At 42.1% G+C, this 22,934-nt stretch overlaps 1 protein-coding gene and 1 pseudogene across 5 annotated transcripts in view; one reads left to right on the top strand and one right to left on the bottom strand.

Moving 5' to 3' along the window:
- KMT2E (lysine methyltransferase 2E (inactive)) overlaps positions 1-22,934 on the bottom strand; it is a 464,054-nt gene that overhangs the window by 398,099 nt on the left and 43,021 nt on the right. For all 5 annotated transcript variants that reach the window (XM_053716547.1, XM_053716548.1, XM_053716550.1 and 2 more), the window contains one exon: positions 17,332-17,562. In XM_053716547.1, coding sequence (XP_053572522.1) covers positions 17,332-17,562 — 231 coding nt within the window. The remainder of the gene's footprint in view (positions 1-17,331; positions 17,563-22,934) is intronic.
- LOC128665220 (uncharacterized) lies at positions 7,508-7,626 on the top strand (annotated as a pseudogene).

Genomic DNA, 22,934 nt, shown 5'->3' with positions numbered 1-22,934 from the left:
GCAAAACTTTAAGAACAAGATTAAGGCTCCAAGGAGGAGCAACAAGTTTAAACACAGGCCTTATTCTGACCAGGGCCTGACCCTTGTGTAACAAAATAGATAATGCGGAAATCTGACCTTTCAGAGAACTGACTGACGACCTTCCTGGAGAAAAGACAAAATTCTAGGAATCCTGACCCTACTCCAAGAGTATCCCTTAGATTCACTCCAATAAAAAGGTATTTATTCCATACCTTAAGGTAAATTTTTCGCGTTAACAGGCTTGCAAGAAACGAGATTTGGATGGAGGAATGGACCCAAGAAAAATGTCCACGAAGGACTGACAGCAATCGCCACCTGAACAACAACCGTCTCAAACTCAACACTGACAAGACAGAAATGCTCCTCCTCGGACCCACCGAATCTGCATGGGATGACTCCTGGTGGCCCACAGCCCTCTGACACCCTCCTACTCCAACACGCACGAAACCTAGGTGTTATCCTCGACTCATCACTCTCCATGGACTGCCAAGTCAACTCCGTCTCTTCAACTTGTTTTCACACTCCACCTACTGAGAAAAATCTTCAAGTGGATCCCCACCGAAACAAGAAAATCTGTCACCCACGCCCTTGTCAGTAGTCGACCGGACTACGGCAATGTACTCTACACCGGGTACACCATCAAGCTCCAGAAACGACTCCAATGCATCCAAAACACCTCGGCCAGACTCATCCTCGACATCCCTCGCCAAAGCCATATCACCGAACACTTAATGAACCTGCACTGGCTCACCGTCAACAAGAGAATCACCTTCAAGCTCCTAACCCACGCATTCAAGGCCCTCCACAACATCGGTCCTGAATACATCAACCACCGCGTCAATTTCCACGCCCCCTCCAGGCAACTCCGCTTTGCCCACCAAGCACTCGCAGTCATCCCGCGCATCAAGAAAACAGCTGGAGGAAGATCCTTCTCCTATATGGCAGCAAAGAAATGGAACACGCTCCCGCTGCACCTCAGACAATACACCTCCCTTACTAACTTCAGGAAGGACCTCAAGACCTGGCTCTTCGGCTGAATCGTCTTTCCTTAACCCCCCCCCCCCTCAGTGCCTTGAGACCCTCATAGGTGATTAGTTTGCGCTTTACAAGTACCCAATAGATAGACCCGAGTTAGAGGCTACCTACAAGGAGGCAGAGAAAGCATCTTTAATAGGTCTGCATACCAGATCCTGTAAGACCATGCAGGAGCTATTAGAATTACCGATGCTCTCTCGTTTGATACCAGCAATAACTTGTGGAAGGTGCGCAAACTGAGGAAACAGGTATGCTAGACCAAGATCCCAAGGAACCACCAGAGCATCTATCAGAGGGGCCTGAGGATCTCTTGACCTTGAACCATACCTTGGAAGCTTGGCGTTCTGCCGAGAAGCCATCAGATCTAACTCTGCCCCCCCCCCCATTTGAGGATTAACCTGGAGAACACCTCCGGATGGAGAGCCCACTCCCCGGGATGAAATGTCTGTCTGCTCAGGCAATCCGCTTCCCAGTTGTCCACTCCAGAAATGTGGATGGCAGATAGACAATTGTGAGCTTCCGCCCACTGAATAATCTGTGCCACCTCCTTCGTGGGTAAGGAACTACGAGTTCCTCCCTGGTGGTTGATGTAAGCCACTGAGGTGGTGATGTTGTCCAACTGAAACCTGATAAACCGGGCTAAGGACAATTGAGGCCAAGCCAACAGAGCATTGAAAATCGCTCTCAACTCCAAGATGTTTATGGGGAGAGCGGACTCCTTCCGAGTCCATAGTCCCTGAGACTTAAACAAGTCCCAGACTGCTCCCCAGCTTAGCAGGCTGGCGTCCGTGGTCACAATCACCCATAAAGGTCTCTGGAAGCATGTGCCCTGAGAAAGCCACCACGGGAGAGTCTCTTGTCGACTGGTCTAGATCTATCCTCTGAGACAGATCCGAATGGCATCCGTTCCTTTGTCTGAGCATGCATAATTGCAGAGCTCTCAAATGGAATCGAGCAAAGGGAAGGATGTCCATGGAAGCGACCATCAGACCAATTACCTCCATACATTGAGCCACTGATGGTCGAATAGTAGACTGAAGAGAGAGGCAAGAGGAGAGAATTTTGGATTTTTTGACCTCCGCCAGAAAATTTTTCATAGATAGAGAATCTATTATGGTCCCTAAGAAAACCACCCTTGTAGCTGGAACAAGGTAACTCTTTTCCAGATTCACTTTCCAACCGTGGGAACGTAGTAAAGACAACAAGATCGCGCCTGAACCAATATGTCGACCAGGTATGGCGCCAAATCAATTCCCCCGAGACCTGATCATTGCCAAGAGAACCCCCAGAACCTTTGAGAAAAATCTGGAAGCTGTGGCAAGGCCAAACAGAAGAGCCACAAAATGAAAGTGTTTGTCTAGAAAGGTGAATCTCAGGAATTTCTGATGATCCCTGTGGATGGGAACATGAAGATATGCGTCCTTCAGGTCTATGGTCGTTATGAACTGACCCTCTTGGACCAAAGGAAGAACGGAACGAATGGTTTCTATTTTGAAGGATGGTACCCCGAGAAACTTGTTGAGACACTTTAGGTGTAAAATGGGTCAAAAAGTTCCCTATTTTTTGGGAACAACAGGCAGATTTGGATATAATTCTAGACCCTGCTCCCTTACTGGAACTAGAACAATCACTCCCAGGGAGGAAAAATTCCTGAACGCAGTTCAAAAAAGCCTCTCTTTTTACCTGGTCTACAGATAATCTTGAGAGGTGGAATCTGCCCCTGGGAGGGAAAGTTTTGAATTCTATTTTGTAACCTTGAGATACTATGTCCACAGCCCAAGGATCTGGGACATCTTGTCTCTACGCTTGACAAAACAGGGAAAGTCTGCCCCCCAACTTGATCCGAACCCGGACTGGGGGTTGACCCTTCATGCTGACTTAGACTCAGCTGAGGGTTTCTTTGATTGCTTCCCCTTATTCCAAGAATGATTCGGCTTCCAAGAAGACTTGGACTGCTCCTGCTTGGAAGAGGGAAAGGAAAACTTTTGACCTTTGAAGTTACGAAAGGAACAAAAATTACTTTGACATCCTTCGAGTCTGTTCTTCTAGTCTTGCAGGAGAAAAGACCCTTTTAAACCCATAATATCAGAAATTATTTCTGCCAGACCAGGTCCGAACAAGGTCTTCCCCTTATAAAGAAGCGCCAGAAGCTTGAAGTTAGCGGTAACATCAGCTGACCAAGATTTTAGCCACAATGCCCTGCTGGCTAGGACAGTGAAGCCAGGCATCTTGGCTCCCAGTCAAATAACTTGAATGTTAGCATCAGAAATAAAGAAATTGGCTAGTTTGAGAGTTTTCATCTTATCTTGTATCTCCTCCAACGGAGTCTCTACTCAAATTGATTCAGACAAGGCGTTACACCAATAAGATTCCGCACTTTCTACTGTGGCAATACAAACTGCAGGTTGCCATTGAAGACCTTGCTGAACATACATCTTCAAATAAGCTTCCAGCTTTATGTCCATGGGATCCTTAAAAGGAGCAGCTATCCTCTATAGGGATTGTAGTTCTCTTATCCAGAGTAGAAATAGCCCCTTCTACTTTAGGCACCGTGCGCCAAGAATCTTTAATGGAGTCAGCAACAGGCAACATCTTTTTAAATACGGGAGACAGGGAGAAAGGAATCCCTGGCTTCTCCCATTCCTGCAAAATAATCTCCATCACACGGTATGGGACAAGAAAAACTTCCAGAGAGGAAGGAACATCATAGTATTTATTAAGTTTACTAGACTTCTTAGGGTTAACAACGACAGAAGTATCGGAGTCGTCCAAAGTAGCCAATAGCTCCTTTAACAGAACACAAAGGTGTTCAAGCTTAAATCTGAAATTTTCTTCTTCAGTATCAGAAGGAATAATACCATCCGAATCTGAGATTTCACCCTCAGAGGCTACCGGCGTATACTCCTCATCAGACTTATGGGGGAGGGCAACCTGCGTAGCAGAAGGTGGAACAGAAACCTAACTATCTGAATGTCTAACTTTCTTCTAGCGTTTCCCAGCATAGGAAAAGCAGATAATGCCGCAGATACCGCAGAAGATACCTGTGCAGCAAAATCTGCAAGCAAATAAATTTCCCCAGGAGGCTGAGAGGAACTGCAGGGCACTGTATGTGACGTAATAGAGGCTTGGGACGTTTGAGGAGAAAGCTGTGGCATTGCCTGAACAGCATCATCTTGAGAGACATTGGACTCAGAGGGCAACAATTTAGAAGTTTAGTGTTCTAGCTAAGCATGCAGCGTGGCATTGCATAGGCAAAACAATTTGCATTTGTCAAAAAACAGTCTTGGTCCATGTCCATAATACTAAATATAAAATTCCCCAAATTGTAGAAATTTTTTAAATTCACTGCCACTTTAAGAATTTTTAATAACACAATTTGGCTGCCAGAAATCTCAAAGGATTATATAGTATATTGACACTGAAGAGACTGAAATTCAATGACGCCGCTCTGTGAATATCCAACAGAAGAGAGAAGGCACATGACCGGCAGAGAGAGGAAACTATGCAGCAAGTAAAAGGCGTGTGCTTACCTCTGCCTACAACATAAGCTGTAAGTAGCTGAAGCTGGTTTCAAACTCAAAGCAGTTTGTCAGTTAGCCTATTTTAGCTAAGCAAGCAAAGAAAACCAACTGCCAAATTTTAAGTTTATACATAAATCCCTGTATAAAACATAAGCCACACACATACTAAAAAAGTATTTCAACAAAATTAGCCAAAAAAGAAAAAATGTTCCAATAAAGGGAAGATTAACCCCTAGTCTCAACATACATAATGTGATTGCCCACTGGCAAAGAAAATCCTGTATAAAGGATTTTAAAAATGTCCCCATCTACTGCATATGTCATTCTTCTGAAGTGCAAGTCTCCAATACCTAGAAGACAAAAGCACTTACCTGCAGTTTAGTTGTCCGGCAGGAAGACAGCTCACAAAGCGTGAAAGGATACCTACTCCTTACAGAGACCTGTAGAGAAAGAAAAAACAGAGTAACCAACGCTGGCTTTCTGTACCATGGGCAGCAATGTGTTAGGAAACAAAGCAAGGACAACCTCACAACTTCCTAACTGCTTCAAAGCCACCACTACTCTACTGAAGAGATTGATGTGGACTCAGCTAACCCCAAATCCTGGCTTGCAGGGAAAAGTACCAGAAAAAGAAATTTAATTTCTTCAGACACCAAACTTCACCTCCTCCATTAACAGAGGCAACGATAATGACTGGGAGTTATGAGTATGGGAAGTGACACTTAACAGCTTTGCTGTGGTGCTCTTTGCCTCCTCCTGCTGGCCAGGAGTGATATTCTCACTAGTAATTGAATGATGTCGTGAAATCTCCATATCTTAGAGAAAAAAAAAAAAAAAATCTTTCATGGTGGTTAAGAGTCATCATTACTCTGGGTGTTTACTCTTCCTTAACACTAGGAGGCAAAAGATTCCCAAACCTCTATATAACCCCTTCCACGTCATAGCTACCTTAGTCTAACACACTAGTTTACAAACCTGTCCTTAGGCCTCCCTAAAAGGCCAGTTTTTGGGGATATCTGAACTAGAGCACAGGCAAAATAATTAGCCGATTAGTAAACATGGTTATTTTATTATTATCATCAATTTTTATGATATCAAAAACTGCATAGCATATGAAATCAATAGACATCTTAAAGGGACAGTATACACTCATTTTCATATAACTGCATGTAATAGACACTACTATAAAGAATAAGATGCACAGATACGGATATAAAAATCCAGTATAAAACTGTTTAAAAACTTACTTAGAAGCTCTCAGTTTAGCTCTGTTGAAAAGGTAGCTGGAAAGACCACTGCAAGTGGGAAATAAGACACTCCCCCCTCCCCCTTCTTTTGCATATGAAAAGACCCTTTACACAAACAGGAGCAAGCTGGAGTAGGTAGCTGACGGTATTCTCATAAAACTTTGGGGCTTGGTTAGGAGTCTAAAAATCAGAGCAATGTTATTTAGAAATAAGCAAAACTATAAATTAAAAAAAAAAAATTATGGGCTATATAAATAGATCATCTACAAAACATTTAGGCAAAGAAAAAATGTGTATAATGTCCCTTTAAGGACCTTAATGAAATTATGAATAGCCTCAGATGAAAGTTCATGAAGTATCTGAGAAAGAATCCCACTAAAGGATGCTGCCGCGACCGCACAAGTGATTGCAACTGCTGGTCTAATCTGAAGAGCTGATTGAGAATATTTTCGGTCCATTAGGTCCTTAAAGGGACACTGAACCCCAAATTTTTCTTTTGTAATTCAGAAGGAGCATGCAATTTTAAGCAACTTTCTAATTTACGCCTATTATCAAATTTTCTTCGTTCTTTGATAATAGGAGTAAATTAGAAAGTTGCTTAAAATGTCATGCTCAATCTGAATCACGAAAGAAAAATTTTGGGTACAGTGTCCCTTTAAACAAGGAACTATGCTCCATGGGGATATGCTTTTTGCTAGAGTGGAAATGGCTCCATCCACTTTAGGAACGGCCTCCCAGGCTGTCAGATTCTTTTCTGAAAGAGGATACATCTTCTTGAACCTGTTAGGAGTATAAGGATAGCCTGGTTTCTTCAATTATTTAGCAATATAGTCTGTAAACAAGTCTGGAGCTTCAAACACCTTAGGACTTTTCGGCAGAGCTTTGAAAATCTGATTCAACGTATTTACAGGTTTTGGAACTTCTGGGTTTTATTCTGACATTTCTAAGGTAATTAGAACTTTCGGTAGAAGGAAACCGATATGATCCACTCTAAATCTGAAAGTGGAATCAGGCTTGGTTTCAGTAACTGGCTTAGGATCATCTGAGATTTCACCCTCAGAAGGGGATTCAGAGGTTTGTACATTAGGTGGCAACAGAGCTAGATGCTCAGTCCCCTGTGAGTGACAGGGAGGATGAGGTGAATTTCCAGATTTGAGTTTCCTTGGTCTGGGAATTACCACTAACAGCTATGTCAGTTTTTTGTAAGGTATTTTTAAATTCAGGTGAATAATCAGTGATATTCTCTTGAGCCATATAGACAGGCATTGGCGTTAGATGTCTGCCAGGCAAAGTAACTGAATAGGAGTTGGAATCTGGAAACGTGGAACACAATTAGCACATAGCTGATTAATATGGTCCGCTGGAACAGTTTTATAAAACAAATAGCATTTGTTTCCTGAGCAGCGTTATAATCCATGGAAGTTACCTCTAATGGGTCAGACATATTAACTGGGGGTACAGACATGACTGATATATATTAAAGGGCCAGTAAACCTAGAAAATAATGTTATATAATTCTGCACATAGTGCAGAATTATATAACATTATATTAGTGCTAGTTTTATATAACATAATATTGCAGGTGAATTTTTATTAAAAAAATAAAATTTATGCTTACCTGATAAATTTATTTCTTTTTTGACACGATGAGTCCACGGATCATCTTAATTACTAATGGGACTTGTCTACCGCCAACCTTTTTTGAATACACCAGATCCTGTCTGAACTCGGAAGTTGAGCAGGTCGAGGCTGGGTCAGTACCTGGAAGGGAGACCGCCTGGGAACTCCAGGTGCGGTAGGCTTATTGCCACTGTCGCTTGTACGGCAGCATACTGGTTCATACGTTGTCTGGTCCCAGTAGAACAGACATTCTCTTCTAAGAAATCCAGGATAATATAAGGGCCTTTATGTCGGTCTTTTTCTTTCTTACACATGCTTCCCTTCAAGTATTTAGCGGGAAGCTAAGATTTCAGGCTTACCATAGTGACACACATTTTGGTTAAACTTACTTTTTAATTCCTTTCAAGATTTCAAGGGAATTGTTCTATTTCTTCCTCTGAGCAGGAGGGAGGTTTTGACCTTCAAGGATATGAGGCAAGGTGGCCTTACTCTAGGTAGGAGACCTTTCCGACCTGAGAGAGTGAGTTCCTGTTCCGATTCAGGAACGGAGTTTGGGATTTTATCCTAATCTCGTAGTGGTTCCAGGGAACCTTCAGTACTATGCTAGATCTGTAGAATATAATCAAATTTTAGATGTCAAGATTCTAATCAAATTCCTAAGGGTACCGTCCTTCAAGGTGGAAACTATTCGTTCCAATTTTATTTTGATCCAAGAGGATCGTTTTATGAAGGCGGATTTTAAGCACGCGTGCTTGCATTTTCACATTCTCAGTCAAGCATTCCCAATTGTGGCTTTGTCTGTCGGCCTTGACACAGCTCCCAGAATTTTCTAATCTGAGTCTGGGTTTGATGTTGGCGGTGCTCTGTTACAGGGCATTGCTGGGGCACCCTTTCTAGGAGACAATCTAGTCCAGGCGCAATCTTTTCAAGAAAGATTCCATATGGGAATGTTATCCTTTCTGTGATATCAAGCAGCAAGGTAAATTTGGTAAAAAGTTACTTAGTCATGGACAGAGGTAACCTTCTGGGGAACCATATTAGATTCCCTATAAATGAAATTTTTTCCAGAAGGAAGTCAGGAAATTAAAGATCTTTTTGAATCTTTGGTCTTCTCCTCGGCCATTAGTGGCTCTGTGCATGGAAGTATCGGGCTGATAGTAGTGGCATGGGACATCATCCTGTTTGCTCGGTTCCTTCTCAGACATCGGCAGATTATCATGCTCAGACATTGCAACGGAGATTATATGTCTCCTCGGAGAGCAGGAGACAAAGGTTTTTCTTAAGGGTGGTCGTCTCTGGATCATTCTTTCCAGGGAACCTGCTTTCGCAGACCATCTTGGCTGTCTGTAATAACAGACACCAACCTTCTAGGATGAGGAACAGTCTATGGTCCCCTAAAGGCTCAGGGAATTTGGACTCGGAGTCTGGTTTTCCTATAATCATTCTGGATCTGAGAGTTCTCTTCAATACTATTCTGGCCTGGCCCCAGTTAGTCTCGGTCCAGTTTATCTAGTTCTAGTGGGACACATGTCTTCAATTCATCAGGGAGGAACGAGGAGTTCCTTAGTGATAACAGAGGTATCCAAATAATTCAGTGGGCAGAGGCCCATTCTTGATTATCGTCGATCCACATCCCAGGGGTGGATTCTGGGAGGCGGACTTCATGTTCAGGCAGCCTTTCAGCTTGATTCTCAAGGGGAGTCAGCCGGAATTAGATGCATGGCATTTCGGTAGGAAGCCAATTTTCCAAGGTACGGGTCAAGGTCCAGGGACACTCAGGTGGTAATGTTTGTCGTCTTGGCGGTAACTTGGACTTTGTCTTGCTTACCTATTTCCCCAGTTTGTGAGTGCGTCGGTGGTCCTCTTTGCACTGGCTTGGACTCTCAGGATTCGGTATGCAGATCTGGGGGACATATCTCTGCCACTGTGGAGACTTCCGTTGAGGAAGGACCTTCTATATCAAGGGTCCTTACTTCACCCAATCTAGTTTCTCTGAAGCTGACTGCTTGGAGATTGAACGCTTTATTTTTTTCCAAGCAAGGTTTTTCTGTCTTGGTCATAGAAACCATGATGCAGGCTCGTAAGCCTGTATTTGGAACGATTTACCATAAGATATGGAGTAAATATTTCTATTGATGTGACTCTAAGGGTTACTCATGGAGTAGTCAGGATTCCTAGACTTTTGTCGTTTCTCCTAGAGGTTGGAGGATGGATTATCGGCAGGTTCCTTTAAAGGTCGAATCTCTACTTTATCTAGTTTGTTACACAAACATCTGGCGGATGTTCCAGATGTACTATCCTTTTGTCAGGCCTTGGTTAGGATAATGCTTGTGTTCACACCAGTTACTCCTCCGTGGAGTCTTCATTTGATCTCGGGGTTCTTCAAGGGGCTCCGTTTGAGCCTATGCATTCCTTAGATATTAAGTTATCTTGGAAAGTTTTATTCCTTGTTGCTATTTCTTCTGCTCGGAGTGTGTCAAAAGTCTCGGCATTATAGTATTAGTCTCCTTATCTTATTTTCCATTCAGATAAGGTATTTTTGCATTCTAAGGTTGTTTTTGATCGGAACATTATTTAGGAGATTGTTGTTCTTTTATAGTCTCCTAATCCTTCTTCTCAGAAGGAAGGACTTCTGCACAATTTGGACGTGGTCCGTGCTTTATAGCTTTCTTACAGGCGTCTGGGACTTTAGTAAAGTCTTCTTCGTGTTTTTGGTTTTCTCAGGAAAACGTAAGGGAAAGAAAGCTATGGCAACTTCTCTTTCTTTTTGGCTGAAGAGTATCATACGTTTTGCATTGAGACTGCTGGACAGCAGCCTCCGGAGAGAGTTACGGCTCATTCCACAAGGGCTGTCGATTCCTCATGGGCATTCAGAAAGGAAGCTTCTGTGGAACAGATTTGCAAGGCTGCAACTTGGTTCTCTCTTCACACTTTTTCTAAAATTCTACAATTTTGTCACCTTTGCCTCGACTGAGGTTTGGGAGAAAGGTTCTTCAAGCAGTGGTGCCTTCCGTTTCGGTTCCCTGTCTTGTCCGTCCCGTATCATCTGTGTACTCTAGCTTGGGTATTGAATCCAATTAGTAATTAAGATGATCCGTGAACTCATTGTGTCTTAAAAAAGAAAAGAAAATGTATGCTTACCTGATAAATTTATTTCTTTTTTGACACGATGAGTCAACATCGGCCCGCCTTGTTCTTTTGACAGGTTATGGGTTATTATAAACGTCAGACACCTCTGCACCTTGGCTTTTCCTTTCTCTTCTTAACTTCGGGCGAATAACTGGAGTGGGAGGGAAGGGAGGAGCTATTTAACAGCTCTGCTGTGGTGCTCTTTGCCTCCTGCTACATTGAGTGTAATGGCGTGGTCAGGCCGGGCTGTGACTAGACAGCTGCCCAGATGCACTCAGAGGGAAAACCAGACCCGCTCAGTAGAGCACAGAGGGCATGTCTGAAAAACCCTCTTTTTTTAATAAAAATTAACCGGCAATATTATGTTATATAAAGCTAGCACTAATATAATAATGTTATATAATTCTGCACTATGTGCAGAATGATGTAACATTATTTTCTAGGTTTACTGGCCCTTTAAGCAAAACTGAGTATATATTGAAGTACAGTTTTATTGCACAATGTAGTGAACAATTGTATTAAAATAATACAAGGAAGAGCCCTTAAAAAAACCTATTAACCAATATAAATGTAGAAATGAAGGAAACTCTGTGGCCCTCTCTGCACCGGACATCGATGGCCGGTATCATTGGTGGGTGGGAGCTGCAGTGGGAGCAGGGTGGGCGGCCATCTATGACCTATGACGTCGAGGGGGGCGGGATCGTGGGCGGGATAGCTTGGGGCGCGCGCGGAGTGGAAGCGGTTGGGAACAGCTACACTACAGAAAATGTTTTTATTAAAAGTGGGTAAAATTTAATTTAAAAAAGCATCTAAGGGAGGGGTGGGAAGCTACACTACAGAAATATTGAATAAAATTTAAAAAAAAAGCATTTTTTTTTTAGTAAACTGGGTACTGGCAAACAGCTGCCAGTACCCAAGATGGCTACCAATAAGGTAGAGGGGGAGGGTTAAAGAGCTGTTTGGGGAGGGATCAGGGAGGTTGGGGCCTAAGGGGGGATCCTACACATCAACATATGTAAAAAATTTTTTTATAAAAAACAATTTTATTTTAGTACTGGCAGACTTTCTGCCAGTACTTAAGATGGCAGGGACAATTGTGGGGTGGGGGAGGGAAGAGAGCTGTTTGGGAGGGATCAGGGGGTGTGATGTGTCAGGTGGGAGGCTGATCTCTACATTAAAGCTAAAATTAACCCTGCAAGCTCCCTAATTAACCCCTTCACTGCTAGACATAATACACGTGTGATGCGCAGCGGTATTAAGCGGCCTTCTAATTACCAAAAAGCAACGCCAAAGCCATATAGGTCTGCTATTTCTGAACAAAGGGGATCCCAGAGAAGCATTTACAACCATTTGTGCCATAATTGCACAAGCTGTTTGTAAATAATTTCAGTGAGAAACCTAAAGTTTGTGAAAAAGTTTGTGAAAAAAGTGAACTTTTTTTATTTGATCGCATTTGGCGAGAAATGGTGGCATACCAAAATGGGCCTAGATCAATACTTTGGGTTGTCTACTACACTTCACTAAAGCTAAAATTAACCCTACAAGCTCCCTTATTAACCCATTCACTGCTGGGCATAATACACGTGTGGTGCGCAGCTGCATTTAGCGGCCTTCTAATTACCAAGAAGCAACGCCAAAGTCATATATGTCTGCTATTTCTGAACAAAGGGGATCCCAGAGAAGCTTTTACAACCATTTGTGCCATAATTGCACAAGCTGTTTGTAAATAATTTCAGTGAGAAACCTAAAATTGTGAAAAATGTAACTTTTTTTTTCCCATTTGATCGCATTTGGCCATGAAATGGTGGCATGAAATATACCAAGATGGGCCTAGATCAATACTTGGGGTTGTCTACTACACTACACTAAAGCTAAAATTAACCCTAGAAGCTCCCTAATTAACCCCTTCACTGCTGGGCATAATACACGTGTGGTGCGCAGTGGCATTTAGCGGCCTTCTAATTACCAAAAAGCAAAGCCAAAGCCCTATATGTCTGCTATTTCTGAACAAAGGGGATCCCAGAGAAGCGTTTACAACCATTTATGCCATAATTGCACAAGTTGTTTGCAAATAATTTCAGTGAGAAACCTAAATTTTGTGAAAAAATTTGTGAATTTTTTATTTTTTTTATTTGATCTCATTTGACGGTGAAATGGTGGCATGAAATATACCAAAATGGGCCTAGATCAATACTTTGGGATGTCTTCTAAAAAAAATATATACATGTCAAGGGATATTCAGGGATTCCTGAAAGATATCAGTGTCCCAATGTAACTAGCGCTAATATTGAAAAAAAGTGGTTTGGAAATAGCAAAGTGCTACTTGTACTTTTTGCCCTATAACTTGCAAAAAAAGCAAAGAACATGTAAACATTGGGTATTTCTAAACTCAGGACAAAATTTAGAAACTATTTAGCATGGGTGTTTTTTGGTGGTTGTAGATGTGTAACAGATTTTGGGGGTCAAAGTTAGAAAAAGTGTGTGTTTTTCCATTTTTTCCTCATATTTTATAAAAAAAAATTATAGTAAATTATAAGATATGATGAAAATAATGGTATCTTTAGAAAGTCCATTTAATGGCGAGAAAAACGGTATATAATATGTGTGGGTAAAGTAAACGAGTAAGAGGAAAATTACAGCTAAACACAAACACTGCAGAAATGTAAAAATAGCCCTGTTCCTTTAGGGAAAGAAATTGAAAAATGGCCTTGTCCTTAAGGGGTTAAAGAGACCATAACAAATTTTGAAAAAAATTAGGTAAAATCATTTTTTGAAGTAAAAAACATAAGCGCCACATGTGGGAAAATCTGGAGCTTAAATTCCTAAATGGTAGGCGTTAAACAATCCAAGTGAAATGGCTGGAAACCCCCAAACTATGTAGTACCTATGGAATAGAGTACCAGTGATAGTACTTGGGCTTTATAGAGTGTCTGAGTCACTTACCTTGACTGCAGAAACCCATCCACTGATCTTACCAGCTTGCTGAGGTCTTTCTCCCTCACAGTATGCTGATGCAGTAGAGAGCCCATCCAGTGCCAATAAAAATATTGCAGCGGATATACCTGTAACCCCTTTTAGTGGAGGCTGAGGGACAGGGTCCCTACAACGCAAAAGGGCAGTCATGGCAGAGATTTTCCAATGAGAGAGAGTACTGACATGCCATAACAGGTATTCCTTTTCCCCTATTACACTCATGCCTTGTTAATCTTATTTGAGTGAAACTGAAAGAGGGGTACAGGGTCTCAAGTCAGGTCTGAGCTCCCAATAAATTATAAAATACAATCTTGATGTCAAAGGAGCAGTAAAGTCAGTCCAGGAAAAGACCCTGGGGTTGGAAAGTTACAAATCCATAGGGCAAGGGAAAAAAAAAATCAAGGTTAGTTCAGGCCAAATGTCAATACTGTGCAAGCTAAATACAGAAACAAATCAAGATCCAAATGAGTAAACAATGCCCAGGACAAAAGTCAGAATCTTGCGGGAAGCAACAGAACCAAATCAGAATCCAAAGGCTGAGTACAGGAAACAGGCTGTGTGAGGACTGCATTTAAGAAACAATGGTTTACACAGAGAAAAGCAAAAACAGAAATAGATGTAGCACACCCAGGAATACAGTCAAAAACATGGGCAAACACAGGAAGCAGCTTTTATAGTGTGTTGATTGAGTAACTGACTGCAGATGGCAGGCAGGTGGAGCCAAAAAGCAAGCCAGAATAAGTCAGTGATTCTCAAACAAAGCCCGAGTCCTCCAGTGGCTCAGGAGTGAAAGCAACCGGCTAGAGATCGGAGGTCTCAGGATCAACTCTGGGCACAGCCATTACATCACCCGCTACACAGATTACTTCCGGGCTATTTGGGTCAAGCTGGATATTTTTTGTGGAAAGCCCGGACAAGTTGTGGGGCATATAGATCCTGAGTAGCCACCCAGGACCCTTCCGTTACTGGGTACCACCTCCTGTCCACCAAGTAATACACAACTGTCAACACTGCCAGCAAGAGTTAAGGATTTGGTCGATTTCATACTCTGGGACCCCATCAACCCAGACTGGTTTAGGTCAGTGTTTCACAACCACGGTCCTTAAGTGCCTCCAACAGGCCAGGTTTTCATTATAGCTGAACCAGTGCACAGGTGAAGTAATACGCTGATCAGTAACACTGTGGTTACTAACCTGCTCTCACCCATCAGCTGATTACTTCACCTGTGCACTGGTTCAGCTATAATGAAAACCTGGCCTGTTGGGGGTACGTGAGGACTGCGTTTAAGAAACAATGGTTTACCGATTTGGAAAAATGGCTAAAGATAACTGGCTTAAAGCAGTGAGATGTGAAAAACTTGGTGTATGCGGAGGCTTTTTGGAAATTGGAGATGATATGCCACTGAGTTGACCCGACGAAGAACTGAAAAGGAGCCAACATACTTAGGTCCAAGTTTGAAGGAACGTGGTTTTAGTTTTAGATGTTTTGTTGAAAGCCAAACTAAATCACAAGGACGAAATGTTGGGGGGCCATCCGCCTCTTGGGATTAGCAAACATTTGGTAATGATTAGTAGAGAACCGTAGCAACAGACGTATTTTTTTTCAGTGACATTGCAGGTAGTAGGTTCTCTGGTCTGCTTATGGAAACCCAGAGACATTGGTATTCAGGGGAAAGTTTCGGGGTTGGTATCTGAAGGCTGCATGGAATAGAGAAGTATGGTGAGCTGAGTGATATAGGGAGTTATGAGCATATTCGGCAAGGGGTAGTACTTTTAGCCAGTCATTGTCATCTTGGGATTCTCTAACATAATTTCTTATATAAGCTCCCAGGTCCTGGTTAACTCTTTCAGTCTGACCATTAGTTTGCTGGTTGTAGGCAGAAGGGAAATAGATACCCCTAGGTTTCAGCAAACAGCTCTTCAGAATTTGGATATAAACTGTGTTCCTCTGTCAGACACAAGGCAAACCATGTAGGCGTACAACTTGAGAGATGAATAGAGTAGCCAGTTTTTTAGATGATGGTAGTGACTTTAGTGGAATAAAGTGAGCCATCTTTGAGAAGAGGTCCACTATCAACCATATAACAGTATGACATTTGGAGAAGGGATGATCTGTTTGAAAAACTTTAGCATCCTTAAGGATTTGGTATTCCTTTTCTAGTAGGGGTGAATCCCACAACAGGGCCTTTCCTTTCAGCAAAGACATGATGAATGTGACCGGGGGTTTAGAGGACAGAAACATTTAAGGGTTATTTAAAAAATTAATGCGGCACTGATAAGGAAACCCACTACAGTCATTAGAAGTCACATCAAATTTTTCAGGTAGTGGTAACTTCGGTTCACGAGCAATAGCTACTGGTGAGGCTGGGCAAAGCAACAGCGTTGTAGCAGGTTGACAGGCTTTTTTGTGACATCACAGTGTTGGCATAATTTCTGCTAACTGATCCAATTTTGCGTTTAGAGTATGCTGAGTGAGCCCCAGTAGTTGGCCTTGATGAGTTATAGCTTTGATCACTTTGTCAGGGTCCATGTTAGTGGCCCGTGTATAATGTCAGGGGAGTAGTAAAGTCAGCCCAGGAAAGGACCCTGAGATCAGGACGTGACAAATCCAGAGGGCAAGAAATTCAAGGTTAGTTCAGGCGGTCAATAGTGTGCAAGCTAAATACACTGCCAAATCAGGATCCAAAGGAGTAAACAATGTCCAGGCCAAAAGGCCAGAATCTTTGCAGGCAACAACAGAACCAAATCAGAATTCAAAGGCAGAGTCCAGGAAACAGGCAGGGGTCGTACACAAAGAACAGCAGAAACAGGAATGGCAGTAGCATACCCAGGTATACAGTCCTATACACGGGCAAACAAAGTAAGCAACTTTTATAGGGTGTTGACTGAGTAACTGCCTGCAGCGGACAGGCAGGTGAAGCCTAAAAGCAAGCCAGAGCAGGCAGTAGAACAAGTAACTCTCAAACAGAGCTCGAGTCCTCCTAAAGGCTCAGGTGGGAAGGCAATCAGCTAGAGACCGGAGGCTCCAGTATAAACTCTGGGCTCGGGCATGACACTTAAAAGGACAGGAAAACCAAAAATGTTCTTTCATGATTCAGATAGAGCATATTATTTTAAATAATATTACAATTTACTTCTATTATCAAATATGCTTCATTCTTTTGTAATCCTTTGCTGAAGGAGCAGCATTGCTACTGGCAGCTAGCTGAGTCAATCACAAGAGACAAAGTTCCCACTAGTGTATGATATGTGTATATTCATTTTCAACAAGGGATACCAAGAGAACAAAGCACATTTGAAAATAGAAGTTAATTTAAAAGTGTCTTAAAATTACATGCTCTATCTGAATCATACAAATTTAAGTTTGACTTTCCTATCCCTTTAATTGCAGAGCACCCCACTCAACCTCTCACCTTGGAGTGTAAGATGGAGGGATTGAAAGCTCTTGTGAGGGTTCTTGACCTCCACCTGGTGTCGGGAATTATATCCAACATGTTATGGGCACCTATGGACTATCCTCATCTTACGAAAGAAAGGAGAAGTTCTTTTAAAGTTTGTGGCAGCTTCCTATTAACCCACTGGTTATGAGATACCATTATCTTTTTCTTTATCTGCAGTTATACTTAACATTAAAGAGAATATGAATATACAAGATTAACACACATTTTACACTGTTAATTATCTCTATTCTCTAAAATGCACTTCTAATTTCTTAAGCACCAAGATCTTGGTGAACTAATAGAGGTAAAAAGGAAATAAAAATCCTAAAAGATGTGCAATACTCACTTCGACTGGTGGTTTGAAGATCAGATTGCTGGTGCTAAAGTTTGACTTAACGAGTTGCTCCTTTTTGTCATGGTCACAATTCAGTCTCAAAGCTATCCTTTGTGCCTCTCTTTGAACACCCTCACTGTATTGGTTGTTACTTGCTTCTTCATAGTGGTCCATCCACGCTTTGATTTTACTCTCCCATCCAAAACTTGAATTGTCAGAGGGATCAATTTCTGGTGCAGAACCCTGAAAGATAGCATAAAAATCTCAAACGTTTTCTGGACAGCTAAAAATATTACAAAGAAAACAAATGGGAACCAGCACAGACATCTTAATAAGTACATTTACTGCAAGCCTTACTGTTAAAATCGAAAGCATAGCAATCCACAGCATAGAAACAATCGCCACTCAGTTTATATAACCATGTAACCCTTTTCTATTAAAAAAAATGGATATATAAGTCAAAAGCACTCACAGCTGGCTACAGTTTTCAGAGACTCAGGCCTTTTCAAAAACAAAGAGAGAACTTTTCACCAAAGCATGCAATATTAGCACTCTGTGCCCAGACTAAATTAGGCAGAATTAAACTAGAGGTAATAAAACATAACCTTTATTGATTATGATATTAAAAATGGGAAATAAAGTTAATATTGGAGGGATTAGGATGAGATTCAATCAAAAAGTTACATGGCTGACATGACCAAATGCTACTGGTAAGAATTGTGCATGCTCAGTTAAGGCTAAACAATAAATTATAATGGTATCAGTGGCTGTTAGAGAAATAGTGCTTAGTAGTGGCTAAGTTGATATGGAGTACAAAGGGTTAAACTGGGTCTCTCTCTCTCTCCAAAATATTATCTAAATGAATCAATTGCCTATAAGAATAATATTCTCTGGTCCCATATTTGTGTATAGGTGATTTTCAATTTTATAACAATCTGGTCAAAGGTTTAAGTTTATGTTATGCTTATACACATGTGAGGCTGATAATTATAGCAATTTTGTATTTATTGGATATGCCACATTGAGAAGTATTGATGTACTTATTCTGGCAAATTGCCAGTGAGAGTCAGCTATAGATACAAATTAAATATTTGTATCAGAGCTATACCAGTCAACAGTATTCTTTAGAGCAGTGTTCCCCAAACCCCGGGCCGCGGACCGGTGCCGGTCCGTGGATCAATCGGCACCGGGCCGCCCGAGGAACTTCAAATCATTTCACTGTGGCGGGCGGACGAGGCGCAAAGCATTGCGCCCTCCCAAGCCCGCCCATTGTGTGACAATAGCGAATGAAAATTCGCTATTGTTACACTGATGCTCCTCCTGGCCAATCAGGGAGCGGGTCCTCCCGCTTCCTGATTGGCCGAAAGGCAAACCTCACGCCATTGGCCGAGGAGGAGGTGCCACGGGAGGACTGAGGACTCTAGGTCGGAGACGCGGGGACTGAAGAGAAGCTGCCGTGAGGTAAGTGCACGGAGGGGGGGGGGGGACTCAGCACTATCAAACGGAAAGAGGAGCAGCAGTGGTTTTATTAGAATGCCCTCTCATTCACCCAGGCCTATTGCACTTATTTAGGTCAACAACTCCTGGGTCGAATGTGTTTGTGCGGTTTCAGGCATAAGTGCACGGAGGGGGGGGCGGGGGTTCTCTGCTATTGAGGAGACTCAGCACATGGCGCGATGATCTCTGTATTGAAAGGGGGAATGCTAGGGCATCTCTGTATTGAAAGGGGGAATGCTAGGGCATCTCTGTATTGAAAGGGGGAATGCTGGGGCATCTCTGTATTGAAAGGGGCACGCTGCCATCTCTGTGTTGAAAGGGGCACGCTGGCATCTCTGCGTTGAAAGGGGCACGCTGGCATCTCTGCGTTGAAAGGGGCACGCTGGCATCTCTGTATTAAAAGGGGCACGCTGGCATCTCTGTATTAAAGGGCACGCTGGCATCTCTGTATTAAAAGGGGCACGCTGGCATCTCTGTATTAAAAGGGGCACGCTGGCATCTCTGTATTAAAAGGGGCACGCTGGCATCTCTGTATTAAAAGGGGCACGCTGGCATCTCTGCATTAAAAGGGGCACGCTGGCATCTCTGCATTGAAAGGGGCACGCTGGCATCTCTGCATTGAAAGGGGCACGCTGGCATCTCTGTATTGAAAGGGGGCACAGTCATCTTTTGTGATTTATATATATATTTCACAGTAATTATTAAATCAAAACAAGCGGGCCACGGAAAAATTATCAAACATTTACCGGTCCGCGGCGATAAAAAGGTTGGGGAGCACTGCTTTAGAGCATTCAATGAATGTATTTGTGTAGCCTATTCACTCCTATTGAGGATTATCCCTATATCCACTTTAATATAATCACTCTGTTCTATATTGTTATTATACACCAGTGTCTGATTCACAAATATGTGTGATTATACACGTGTAGAGCTGGCTATTCCGTAAATATGTATTGTATAGATATGCAACATTAAATAATATTGATATCTACAATATGGCAAGTTGCCTATGTGAGGCAAGATCTATAAATATTGAAAATAGAGCTGCACCAGTTATTCATATTCCCTTATTCACTCTTGAAATGTTTTAAATAACTATTCCACTCTCCCTGTGGATAACCATTGAGTATTACATAAATTAGTCACTATATAATGTGTGTCCATCTACATCAAATCCATATTATATCACTGTAATAAGGTTCTAATATTCACCATATTGTGAGCCGGTGTGAGCAGTTAGCAAAATAGCAATCTATTAGTGAATGACTCGCATGCATTATCAGTCTAAGTAACATATGATTCTAATACTATCCCTCTTAGTTAAAAAACTGAGCCCCCATATGCTCCCAACATCCCCCGACGTGTTTCGCCCCTCTGGGTTTTATCAAAGGCGGCAGACCGCTGCTTGTTTGGGCATATATACTGGTGTGAAACCGGAAGTTCTGCCTTAGTCTACTTTGAGTTGGGTAATAGTCCTGTCAATAAAATGGATTAGCCAATGGCCTTTTAGATGGTTCGTAATCGTACAGCTCAGCTTATTTAAGGTGGATTAGTGCTGCAAATGCTTCTGTGCTCTATAAGGGGATTTATTGATATTTCAAATGCCACATTGAAACAGGAGCATCATTAGATTATACACATCTCATTGGATTTTGTTTCATTTGTGCTACAATTGTATGATCATCTATTATATGAAGTTAAAATACGGTAGTCCACGGTGATTGTAAAAGCAAAAAAACACTGTAGAGTTTTAAAGGTGATATTGTGTATTTTGGTGAAAAGGGGGGGTGTTTATTAGTGATTAAATAGTGATAATTCAATGGTGATGAGTTCATATAAAAAATATAATAATGATACATTATTAATGAATATACATGTTAAATTCATTTTGTAATAATATATAATATGTAAACTAGTGCCTATTAGAATAAATAAATTATATTGCATATACGTGTCAAATGGTAAAACAAAATCTAAAATTATTTTATTTGAACAATATTTATGCAATGTAGTGAGTGTCCTAGGTACCAATGAATGTAGTTAAAATTCATAAATGTGAAAAAACAAAATTTATGCTTACCTGATAAATTTATTTCTCTTGTGGTGTATTCAGTCCACGGGTTCACCCATTACTTGTGGGATATTCTCCTTCCCAACAGGAAGCAGCAAGAGGACACCCACAGCAGAGCTGTCTATATAGCTCCTCCCCTAACTGCCACCCCCAGTCATTCGACCGAAGACAAGCAAGAAAAAAGGAGAAACTATAGGGTGCAGTGGGGACTGTAGTTAAAAAAAAATAAAAAAACACCTGCCTTAAAATGACAGAGCGGGCCGTGGACTGGATACACCACAAGAGAAATAAATTTATCAGGTAAGCATTAATGTTGTTTTCTCTTGTAAAGGTGTATCCAGTCCACGGGTTCATCCATTACTTGTGGGATACCAATACCAAAGCTTTAGGACACGCATGAAGGGAGGGACAAGGCAGGAACTTAAACGGAAGGCACCACTGCCTGTAAGACCTTTCTCTCAAAAATAGCCTCCAAAGAAGCAAAAGTATAGAATTTGTAGAAATTAGAAAAAGTGTGAAGCGAAGACCAAGTCGCCGCATTACAAATCTGTTCAACAGAGGCCTCATTTATAAAAGCCCATGTGGAAGCCACCACTCTAGTGGAATGAGCTGTAATTCTTTCAGGAGGCTGCTGGCCAGCAGTCTCATAAGCTAAGCGGATTATGCTTCTCAGCCAAAAAGAAAGAGAAGTTGCCAAAGCCTTTTGGCCTCTCCTCTGTCCAGAGTAGACAACAAACAAAGCAGATGTTTGACGAAAATCCTTTGTTGCTTGTAAATAAAACTTTAAAGCACGAACCACATCAAGATTGTGTAAAAGACGTTCCTTCTTTGAGGAAGGATTAGGACATAATGAAGGAACAACAATCTCCTGATTGATGTTCTTATTAGATACTACCTTAGGAAGAAACCCAGGTTTGGTACGCAAAACTACCTTATCTGCATGGAAAATCAGATAAGGGGAATCACACTGTAAAGCAGACAAGTCTGAAACTCTTCGAGCCGAGGAGATAGCTACAAGAAACAGAACTTTCCAAGATAAAAGTTTAATATCTATGGAATGCAAAGGTTCAAACGGAACCCCTTGAAGAACTTTAAGAACTAAATTTAAACTCCATGGCGGAGCAACAGGTTTAAACACAGGCTTAATTCTAACTAAAGCCTGACAAAACGCCTGAACGAACCTCAGCCAGACGTTTGTGCAAAAGAATAGACAGAGCAGAAATCTGTCCCTTTAAGGAACTAGCAGACAATCCTTTCTCCAATCCCTCTTGGAGAAAGGATAAGATTCTAGGAATCCTGACCTTACTCCATGAGTAACCCTTGGATTCACACCAATGAAGATATTTACACCATATCTTATGATAGATTTTCCTGGTGACAGGCTTTCGAGCCGGAATTAAGTTATCAATGACCGACTCGGAAAAACCACGCTTTGATAAAATCAAGCGTTCAATCTCCAAGCAGTCAGACGCAGAGAAATTAGATTTGGATGTTTGAAAGGACCTTGAAGTAGAAGGTCCTGCCTCAGCGCCAGAATCCATGCTGGAAAGGATGACATGTCCACTAGATCTGCATAACAAGTCCTGCGTGGCCACGCAGGAGCTATCAAAATTACCGAAGCTCTCTCCTGCTTGATCTTGGCAATCGGACGAGGGAGCTGAGGAAACGGTGGAAACACATAAGCCAGGCTGAAGGACCAGGGCGCTGCTAGAGCATCTATCAGTGCTGCCTTGGGATCCCTGGACCTGGACCCGTAACGAGGAAGCTTGGCGTTCTGACGAGACGCCATGAGATCCAGTTCTGGTTTGCCCCATAGTTGAATCAACTAGGCAAATACCTCCGGATGGAGCTCCCACTCCCCCGGATGAAAAGTCTGCCGACTTAAGAAATCCGCCTTCCAGTTCTCTACTCCTGGGATATGGATAGCTGAGAGATGGCAAGAGTGAACCTCTGCCCATAGAATTATCTTTGAAACCTCCAACATCGCCAGGGGGCTCCTTGTACCCCCCTGATGGTTGATATAGGCTACAGTCATGATGTTGTCCGA

The sequence above is a fragment of the Bombina bombina genome, chromosome 6 (assembly GCF_027579735.1).
Source record: "Bombina bombina isolate aBomBom1 chromosome 6, aBomBom1.pri, whole genome shotgun sequence".
In the NCBI taxonomy this organism is placed as follows: domain Eukaryota; kingdom Metazoa; phylum Chordata; class Amphibia; order Anura; family Bombinatoridae; genus Bombina; species Bombina bombina.
This window is presented reverse-complemented; position numbering and strand designations above follow the sequence as displayed.